This window comes from Camelina sativa, chromosome 10, assembly GCF_000633955.1.
Source record: "Camelina sativa cultivar DH55 chromosome 10, Cs, whole genome shotgun sequence".
NCBI classification, from domain to species: domain Eukaryota; kingdom Viridiplantae; phylum Streptophyta; class Magnoliopsida; order Brassicales; family Brassicaceae; genus Camelina; species Camelina sativa.
The window spans coordinates 23,661,852-23,672,673 of NC_025694.1; the positions used below are offsets into that span (position 1 = coordinate 23,661,852).

Here is a 10,822-nt window from a genome sequence, read left to right on the forward strand (position 1 = left end):
ATCAACATGTGAAAGAGCACTTAAGATGTTTTTTTTTTTGGTCAACAACTATAAGGAATTAGCTTAAACAAGTCAATTTAAGAGGTATATTTAAGATAAATATTTGTGAAAATGGTTTATAAATGTCTTGTGTATTATTCCTGATCATATACAAATCTATGACCTCTTAATTTTCTAGAAAATTACCATTCACAACAATCATATATAAAATAATGATTTTTATGTTATTTTACAAAATTTTAAAGATAGTTGTGTATTTTTAACCAAATAATTATATGGTCATTGCTATTAGATAATAGTAACACAGATAAAACAATCATTTTTACTTTCTTGGCAATGTTGCTACAAAAATGATGGCCAGATTCCTAAGAAGAAAATATAATTGACAAGTGACAAGAATCCAAATCTTTTAGGAAAATATGAAGGGAATTGAGATTTGTTATGGATATATGAATCCTAATCTAGAGAAGAAAAAATTAGGCTTTTGATAAAACTTAGTGCTTATAAAAGATATTTTGTTTTTTGTTTTGTTTTTGAAGAGAGAAATACACAACAAAACTATGATCAAGTAAATTAACTTCTAATTGTACTACTACTAGTTATAATGTTATCTCATACACCTTAAAATTTCCTCTTTTAAGTCTTACTAGATTTTCACCCGCGGTACACCACGGGACAATATTTTTACAACAAAAAATTAAATTTAAAAAAATTGTATTTGTTTGTTAATTTTGTTTCTTTTGCTTAGTGTTTAAGATTATATAATTGTATTTTAATTGTTAATTATAAAATTTGATCAGTTGTATACCGTAGACACGCGACAATTATTTAGTTTTATTTATACTAATGTTACATTTGTACGGTATCGAATTTCTTATGGTTATAAAAATAGAAATTTTTACTGCTTTTTATATTTAACCCGTGAAAGAATTATTCTTACATTATTATATTTTTAATTTTTTAGTGTTTTTAAATTTAATCCGTAAGTTTAAAATTATTTAGATTTAACCTGTGAAAGAATTATATCCATAAAAGTTATTTTGCAGTATACCACATATTAATTTATATTATAAATACTCCAATTTATTAGATTTAACCCGTGAAATAATTATTTTTGCATTTTTATCAGCATATTATAACCATTAAAGTTTTAATTGTTCATATGAAACAATATAGTTATTACTGAATATTAGAGTTTTTAAAAGAAGAAAGTATTGTATAGATATTTTTGGCATATGTTATTAAGTGTAATAAATTTCTTAATATAGAAATTGTTTTAGGAAATTGTAAACCAAATTTGTAGAGACATTTTAGGAATCTAATTGATTTAGTTTGTATGTGTATTTTTTTAAGGATTAATTTTGTAAATAAATATAACTTAAAGGACACCAAATGTACTTCAATTTATAGAAACACAACGGGATAATTATTTAGTTTTATTTATTATAATTTGAGAAATCTGAGGAATCAACCCCTAAGTACCTCAAATCAAGCAATGTAGATGACTAAATCTATATTTTACAATCAAAATATGTAAATCAAAAATTTCTATAGAAAGTCTATACAAACAAAATCTCTAAAGATAGTTTTGGTGATTTTATGGGATTAAAACTTTAATGGATAGAGCTGTTTTTGGAAAAATCGAAATGTATAGATATTTTTAAGATTTTATGGCAATAAATGTAACAAATGTTGGTCGATTTTAGAAAGTTTAGTATTTGAGTTTCTCTGCAATGTTATTTCTGGAATTTTTTTAGAGGTTAATGTTGTAAATAAAAATTTAAATAAGCAAAACTTAAAGACATATACTTTAAAAATGTTAATATAGATGCTACTTAATTACAAATTGTATTAAAAAATAGTCTAATGCTGAATTTAAAAAAGCGTGAGAATCTAGGGACCAAGCTTGTTTTAATAAAGACTCCAAAAAACAACCCTAAGAAAAAAAGGGAACAACAAAAGCTGTTCATATTTCTCTCTCCCGAGCACCTGAGAAAATCTAAATCTATCATCGGAGCGTGAACAACACTCTCCTCTTTTGCAAAACCCACAGAACAATGCTAAAACGACATCGAATCTTCCCTCACCACCAATAGAATTCTGCGACGTCACCTTTTCTTCCCCTTTTCCCATAAACCCCTCTAAAAACCCTTCTTTTAGGGTTTGTTTCAATCAATCTCATCCATCTTCTTCAATCTCTCTCACTGATTTTTTTTAAAATCACTGTTCATTCAATAAAGCTTCGATAAAGCTACAGGCTTCTTCTTCAACTACTCTCTTTTGTTCGCGTTGATGTAGCAAAACAAGCAAAAACACAGAATGTTTCGTTTCTCGTTCCGCTTCTTCTTTCTCGTTCTGTTGCTATCGGCTGGAGAGATATCATCGCAGTTGGGTTCTGGTCCGCACATTACCGATGTTAACATACTCTTACCTCCAAAGATGAAGAACCCAGTTGAGTATCGCCTTCAAGGAAGTGATGGCTGCTTCAAATGGTACCTTTACCCTAAAAAAAACCCCAACTCTCTTATCATGTTCAATGTTGCTCAGCTTATATATTTGCTAAACTGTGATTAGAACGAGATTGATTAGAAGAATGATTGCTTTTTCTCAACTGGGTTTTTGTATTAGAGCTTCGAAGTTCCTCAGAACATGATGATTATTATAGGAATGCTTAATTTGTGATATCGTTTCATGATTACTTGATTTTTATAAATGGATCCACAGTATATTATTCTTAATTGTGCTAAGTGAGTGTTCTTTAGTGTTAGGAACTTAATTCAAGAGATACTAGCTAATGTTGTAGAGATACTGGATTTTAGATTTTCTCTGTACTATTATTAGTATGGAAGTTTTTTTTCTTTTCAAGCTGTACTGTTAGATTAGAGATTAAGGTTCTGTTTTTCTTGTGAGTACTTAGCTTAGTTTGTTTATGTCTTGTGTATTGTTCAATTTAGAAATCTGTGAATAAATTGATTATAAATCTTNTTTTTTTTTTTTTTTTTTTTTTGTTTTTAATTTTGTAGGTCATGGGATCATCATGATATTCTGTCAGTTACACCTGAGTTTAATTCGAGTAGTCATTGCTCGACCAGCGCGCGTGTGAAATCGATTGCCACGTATAGTGGTAGAAAAGAGACTGCAGTTTATGCCACTGATTTACAAACCGGGATGGTGATTCGCTGCAAAGTCTTTATTGACAACTTCTCGCGGATTCAAATTTTTCATAATTCTATCAAGCTTGATCTTGATGGACTTTCCATGCTTAGAGTCCGCGCTTTTGACAATGAAGGTTAGTGCTTTCGATGTATTCACTTTGTCGTTTCACAGCCTTTTTTCTTCGTTCCTGCTTGATAATTGGGTTTTAGTTTATCATTGACATTCTTAATAGTCTATAGCCTAACGTTTTGATACAATGTACTGCTTTTCTTCAGTTTTTGCTGTAATTTTTTTTGCTCTTCTGAAATCTATCTGTAGAAAACGAGTTCTCGTCACTGGTGGGTCTACAATTCATGTGGAAACTGACGCCTGAAAGTGGTGGAACAACGCATCACCTTGCTCATGTGCCTTTGAAGGAATCTCCGTTGACTGACTGTGGAGGACTGTGTGGCTACTTGGATATCCAGAAAAAGCTTGAAGATAGTGTATGTATATCTATTGATTGTGAATTACTGAATTGGAAAATTTGATGGATGAGAGATCTAATGTGACATGGTAACTGCAGGGTGTATTTGCTGATTTGTTTGTCGTGAAGGGAACCAAAATTGGACATGAGAAGGTTTCAGTTCATCTGCTTGAGGCTCCTCTTACACATATAGCCGATGAAATAGTACTAACGGTAGCAGAGGCCATGTCTCTTGAGCCTCGTTCACCAGTCTTTGTCCTGATGGGAGCTTCTTTTGGTTACACGTTAAAGGTCATGCGTGGAAATGTTCCTCAAGGTTTGTCTACATCTTGGAGATTAGTTATTTAGCAATGTTTGGGTTATTCGATAACCTTGTGTGTTTAAAGCTGAGTTTCCTTGATACATATGTCAAATGAATTCAGTGTATAGAGCAGCCTTAGTACATTTATATCAAGCTGGCAGGATTGTTCTAGGATGTTTCAGTGGTGTTAAATCATATTGTAATTTCTTTTTAACTGTAGCTCGAGTGTGATATGCTATGTTGCTTTCCAGTCTCGGTCTTGATTGGTCTATTGTTTATTTTATTTGCAGCCGTGCATCTTCCATCATCACATCATAGATGGTCTGCATTGAACTCTTCTGTTGCTCAAGTAGATTCTTTGTTAGGTCTGACTAAAGCATTAAGCTTGGGGGCAACAACAGTTGTTGTTGAGGATACCCGGGTTGCTGGCCACATTCAAGGATCATCTATTAATGTTGTCATTCCAGATACTCTTATCTTGTACATATCACCTTGGTCAATGTCAGAGGATCTTATTATAGAATCAAAACCTTTTCCATCATCCATGCATTGGTATGTGGTGTCTGGTCGTCAATATCTAATTCAAATGAAGATTTTCTCTGGAAGACCTGATGCACATGAAATCTATATAACTGAGGTATTGCTCTTTTCTTTTACCTTTTTAGCATGCCCACACGTAGTTTGCATCAGTTCTTTGTGTGACAATGTTACGTTGCTTCTGTATATTCTAACAATAGGACGTGGTGCATAGTTTCTTTATCTTTAGGTTTCAATCAATCGTCCATAAGCTTGTAAGGGTAACCACAATGTCTTTGGTCATGAGTCTCTTTATACTGAGCATGCGTGTTTTTCTTGGAGAGGAAAGTGCTGGTGGCTGGCTACACAGTATTCAAATCTTTAATACTGAAGAAAAGCCTGATGACGTGTCTTTTGTGGCTGTTTATTTTCTCACTGCTGTTCATTTGATTGCTTTGAAGTTTCTCTTTTCTTTGCTGAGTTGTCCAAATGATTTATCGTAGATAATATTGCATGTATGTTCAACATAATAATTTTCTTTGTGTTGATTGCAGACGGATGACATAAAACTGTATGGAAACGATTCCGATTATTGGAAAATTCTCTCACTGCCAGATGAACTTCCCTCTGAATATAGTCAGCGAAATTCTAGAATTTTGAACGCAATCTCACCAGGATTAGGAGAGATGACAGCTACATTGACTTACTTCAATGGGCATCAGGACTCAAAAGAGGTGAGAAAATTAGATATCTTTGGAACCCTTTTTGTCTCGTTTCATTTGTTGGCACTGCAGGTTCAATATTTTTGTCTTTAGCAGGTTCTCAAGGTTGTTCAAGAAATTATGGTTTGCGAAAAAGTGCAGTTCACATTAAACAGTGAAGATGACATACCTAAGATCCTACTCCCTTGGACCCCTGCTGTTTATCAGGAGATGGAGCTAATTGTGACAGGAGGTCAGTTTCCAATTTAAGGTTCTCATGACATTTTTTTTTCCTGTTTTACAACCATGGTGACTTGATGATTATTCTCCTTATNTCACTGCCAGATGAACTTCCCTCTGAATATAGTCAGCGAAATTCTAGAATTTTGAAAGCAATCTCACCAGGATTAGGAGAGATGACAGCTACATTGACTTACTTCAATGGGCATAAGGACTCAAAAGAGGTGAGAAAATTAGATATCTTTGGAACCCTTTTTGTCTCGTTTCATTTGTTGGCACTGCAGGTTCAATATTTTTGTCTTTAGCAGGTTCTCAAGGTTGTTCAAGAAATTATGGTTTGCGAAAAAGTGCAGTTCACATTAAACAGTGAAGATGACATACCTAAGATCCTACTCCCTTGGACCCCTGCTGTTTATCAGGAGATGGAGCTAATTGTGACAGGAGGTCAGTTTCCAATCTAAGGTTCTCATGACATATTTTTTTTCCTGTTTGACAACCATAGTGACTTGATGATTATTCTCCTTAATGTAGGTTGTGCAAAAGCATCGAGTGACTACAAGTGGTTCACTTCAGATATGAGCATTTTGTCTGTGTCAGCTTATGGAACTATCCAGGCAAAGAGGCCTGGAATAGCCACTGTAAAGGTGGTGTCGACTTTTGATTCACAAAATTTTGATGAGGTATGTTAACTTGTTTGCATATTTTCCATTTGTTGTTATTTCAACAAATAGATCATAAATAAATTCATATGCTCAAACTCTTTGTTACGGTGCTGATTATTTTATTCTTCATAGGTTATTGTTGAAGTTTCCATTCCATCCTCTATGGTTATGTTGCAAAAGTTTCCAGTAGAGAGAGTTGTTGGATCATACCTGCAAGCAGCTGTCACAATGAAGGCTTTGAATGGTTATAACCGGAACTATCATTTGTTACTTCTGCTGTTTATTTATCATATCTCTTTTTGTTGTGCTTTATTTTCTTTTAAATTGTTAACTTGGAGATCTTATATATCAGGTGCCTCGTTCTCTAAATGTGATGCTTTTAATTCATTGATAAAGTGGAAGGCGGGGAGTGACTCTTTTGTTATTGTTAATGCAACATCTGACATGATGATGTTGGACGAATTAATAAGCATAGACTCCAGTCCTCCTTGTTCACGGGCCTATATATATTCTTCGTCTCCTGGTCGCACAGTTCTACAAGCAACTCTGGCAAAAGAGTTTCATTATTTTGATAAGTCTTTAAGTGAATCAATAGATTTGAAAGCAACTTTGAGTATCGGATCTTATCTGCCACTTTCTGTCAGACAAGATAGTGATGGGAATCATCATGGTGGATACTGGTTTGATAAAGCACAAGAAGAAACTGAATTTGGTGTTAGTAAGCTATATCTTGTACCTGGGACATATGTTGATGTCATGCTTCTTGGGGGACCTGAAAGGTGGGATGGCAATGTTGAATTCACCGAGACTGTGAAGACACTGTATGAAGATGAGGAGGATCGTACAAGCAGAGTTAACGTCCATCATGAGTTTGACCGCCACGCTAATATGTATAAAATTTCATGCCAGAAGCTTGGCTCCTATGTAAGTTGCTGACATTTTATGTGATTATTTTATGGATATTTGTTGCAAATACTTTTGATATCTAAAGTGAAAGATGACGCTGTCACCTCTTCCCTGCTTGAATTCATCCAGAAACTGGTCTTCTTGCGTGGGAATCTGGTGGGTATAGACCATCCTTTACCTGCAGTGGCAGAAGCTGTATTGTCTGTTCATTGCAGCTTACCATCCTCTGTTGTGCTCATTGTTGATGAACCTGGTATGTTCAATATTTCCTCTTCCATAGGTTGGATCTTTCAAAGTTGCTCTAGGATTTACCTCCACTGTTTAAGAATGCCATGATTAGCTCATGACTTGAGGTTATACATGTCATTTTACAGTTAACAAGCTTGATGTGATTAGAGCTGCTAGTCAAGCTGACAGGGCACCAGGAAGACTTCGTGTAACTCCTGTGACTGTGGCAAATGGGCAGATAATCCGTGTGGCTGCTGTTGGTATTAGCGAATTTGGAGAAGCTTTTTCAAACTCGTCAACTCTTTCTCTCAGGTGGGAACTGAGCAGTTGCAAAAGTTTGGCATACTGGGATGATGATTATAACTCAAAAATGACAAAGTCTAGCTGGGAGAGATTTCTGGCTCTTCGCAATGAATCAGGATTGGTAAAGATATTAACCAATTCCCTCGTCTATTTTATTTTTCCGTTGTTAAATTATATATCTTTGACCATATACTGTTTTGACAGTGCACTGTTCGAGCCACGGTTTCTGGTATTGATTATTCTGTTAAAAGCCAATACTCAACTCTGCTTCCACAAGGTTCGGAAAGTACTCTCACTGATGCTGTACGCTTACAGGTATGCATGTTGGAAGATTCGTTGTTATTCATTACTCCCACATTTCTTTATCATGTATTCCCGCTAAGGCTCCAATTTTTTTTCTTCTGTTATCTGAATTAACTTGTTACTATCATACGGCTGTAGTTGTTTTTTATTTCTGTAAATTGGTTGCAGTTGGTTTCCACACTAAGAGTCACACCAGAGTTCAACCTGGTCTTCTTTAATCCTAATGCCAAGGTAAATCCTACTCATTAGCAAGCGTCTAGTTTGGTGCATACATTGATACATTGGAAACATTTGATGGTTTGAGCATATGCATTTCCCTGTATCTTTATTGGTCTCTGGTTATACAATTTTTGAGAGAACCAGAACTAGGTCTGTAGTACTAATTCAATAGTTTTCCAACCAAAGGTAAATTTGTCAATGACTGGAGGGAGCTGTTTGTGGGAAGCAGTTGTGAATAATTCTCGTGTAGCAGAAGTTATACGGCCCCCATCTGGCCTGCAATGCTCGCAAATGATGCTGTCTCCAAAAGGTTTAGGGACTACACTCGTGACAGTATACGACATTGGAGTTTCCCCTCCACTTTCAGCTCTTGCGTTGGTAAGTGTGTGCTCTAAACATGATAAGCTAATTTTGGAGAATTGGGGGATTTTATTGACTTGTTAATGTATGAGGAAGATGACTATGACTTCTAACGGAGAATATTTTGGGGCCTGTTGTGTGGAGATCAGTGTCTGGATTGTCACTCTTGATTTTCATGAACCCTGAATCTTTCAATGCAATTCTTTTCATACAGATTAAAGTTGCAGATGTGGACTGGATAAAGATTGCATCTGCGGATCAGATAAGTATAATGGTATGTTTAGCAGGTCTATCACTTTCTTTAATATTCTGCTATTCCCTCCCCGTCTGTTTTTAGTTCTTTTTTGGTTCCACTTTGCTTTTTGTGATATCTAGTATGGTATTCTCATGCTTAATTTGAATGCGGCAGGAAGGAAGTACACACTCCATTGATCTCTTGACTGGCATTGACGATGGGATGACCTTTGATTCTTCCCAGGTTTAAGACATAATTTTTGTAGATAATTTGATTCACATGTTCTTGTTTTCCTTTCTCTAACATGTTATGAAAATAAGCATTGTCTATCTAGCTACATCAATCTATAATATATCTGAATTCTATATATAAAAATTATCAACATTAAAAAATGATATTTTGTACTACGATGTCTCTATGACTTATATTTTTATTAGCTTTTCATACAAGTTATTGATTGCTGAACTGTCAATAAGTGCAGTACCCACTTATGGACATTATGGTGCATATCGAGGATGATCTCGTGGAGCATGTCGTTGATGATGATTTACTTTCTGTTGGTGAACACGTGGCAACTTCCTCTTTTAAAGTTGCTGCTAGACGACTGGGAATAACAACCCTATATGTGGGTTTTCTTCTTGACTCTTTCCTTGCTGTTATGATTTTCTTCTAGAACTAGGATATTTTAAGTACATCTGAAGCAAACTTTTTTAATAGGTCAGCGCAAGACAACAGTCAGGAGATAAAGTAGTAAGCCAAACTATTAAAGTCGAAGTTTATTCCCCACCAAGACTTCAACCAGAAGGAATATTTCTTGTTCCCGGTGCTTCTTACGTGGTATGATATATGGAATATTTAATCTTTTTCTTTTAATCTCTGAGCTTTGGGTCATTGTGTAGTCCACATAACAATTTTTTTGTCTGATAAGCATTTTTTTTTGGTACTTATAGCTCACTGTTGAAGGAGGCCCGACCATGAATGTTTCTGTTGACTACACCACTGCGGATAACGAAGTTGCAAAGATTGAAAAATCAGGACGCCTATACGCAACATCACCCGGCAATACGGTAGGGGCAAAATGCTTTGAAATCTACCTTTTTTTTCAATACTCAAATCCAATAAAGCAGAACAAAATTTGGCTGAAAATTCCAGCTACGCTTTATGGAAAGATATGGACTTGAAAGATATGAAATTTTGACCTTGTTTCTTTTGTGACCAGACAATCTATGCAACTATTTACGGGAGTGAAGGTACTGTAGTTTGTCAGGCAAAAGGCAATGCTGAAGTAGGGCTTCCTGCTGCTGCAATGCTGGTAGCTCAAAGTGACACTGTGGCCGTTGGACATGAAATGCCTATGTCCCCATCATTTCCTGAGGTGAGAATCATTAGCCAGAAATAACTCGCTGCTTAAGTTAATTCGTCTGGAGTTCTCACTTGCAAAAATCTGATTCTTGGTATTATCAGGGAGACCTTTTGTCTTTCTATGAGCTCTGCAGAGCATACAAGTGGACTATTGAAGATGAGGAGGTCCAATTCAGTGTTCACCATTACAGTATAAATAGTTAGTTATTTTTCCGACTCCCATGTTTATGACATAAAGCTCTGTTTTTTCTTGTTAAGGTGTTGATTTTCAGTGCATCATCCATTAATGCGGAAGAGAATGCTGGTTTTGTCAATGTCGTCCAAGGAAGGTAACTTAAGATTATCGCATGTGCTCTTGCATTTTTGTACACTATAGATTAATAAGATGCAAACCGTTGTCCAATTATGGTTATTATTTATTTTCAGGTAAGGCTAATTAAAAACTTTTCCCTATAGGGAAGTTGCTTTTCACTAGTCTAAAATATCCTTACAAGGCATCATCATGCTCAACATCATACAACTTTTTGAAGTAGGCTTAGCTAGTGCAATTAGCTTGCACGTATTAGCCAAAGACACGATTTGTTAGTTATAACTTGAGCTTAGTATTCGTGTATTTTGTTCAGCTAATTTATGCAGCTTAGTATTCGTGTATTTTGTTCAGCTAATTTATTCGTGTATTCGTGTATTCGTGTATTTTGTTCAACAACTCAACAAATTCTAAAGAGCAGCTTACCTTTTCTATTACAGATCAGCTGGCAAAACCAGAGTCACAATTGCCTTCTCATGTGATTTCGTGTCTCCTGGCTTGTACTCTGAATCTAGAACGTATGAAGCGTCGATGATTTTATCTGTTGTGCCTGATCT

At 35.2% G+C, this 10,822-nt stretch overlaps 1 protein-coding gene across 1 annotated transcript in view; it reads left to right on the top strand.

The window, feature by feature from the left end:
* Positions 1,950-10,822, top strand: part of LOC104719708 (nuclear pore complex protein GP210-like) — a gene marked incomplete in the record, with an annotated part of 13,826 nt that continues 4,953 nt past the window's right edge. Inside the window, 24 exon segments of the mRNA XM_010437672.2 lie at positions 1,950-2,492; positions 3,024-3,289; positions 3,475-3,641; positions 3,722-3,938; positions 4,214-4,560; positions 4,994-5,173; positions 5,258-5,393; positions 5,912-6,060; positions 6,175-6,286; positions 6,395-6,966; positions 7,078-7,201; positions 7,323-7,600; positions 7,684-7,794; positions 7,951-8,013; positions 8,188-8,379; positions 8,576-8,635; positions 8,771-8,839; positions 9,078-9,221; positions 9,314-9,433; positions 9,547-9,663; positions 9,816-9,971; positions 10,061-10,123; positions 10,217-10,287; positions 10,706-10,822. Of these exon segments, the coding sequence (XP_010435974.1) occupies positions 2,320-2,492; positions 3,024-3,289; positions 3,475-3,641; positions 3,722-3,938; positions 4,214-4,560; positions 4,994-5,173; positions 5,258-5,393; positions 5,912-6,060; positions 6,175-6,286; positions 6,395-6,966; positions 7,078-7,201; positions 7,323-7,600; positions 7,684-7,794; positions 7,951-8,013; positions 8,188-8,379; positions 8,576-8,635; positions 8,771-8,839; positions 9,078-9,221; positions 9,314-9,433; positions 9,547-9,663; positions 9,816-9,971; positions 10,061-10,123; positions 10,217-10,287; positions 10,706-10,822 (4,004 nt within the window).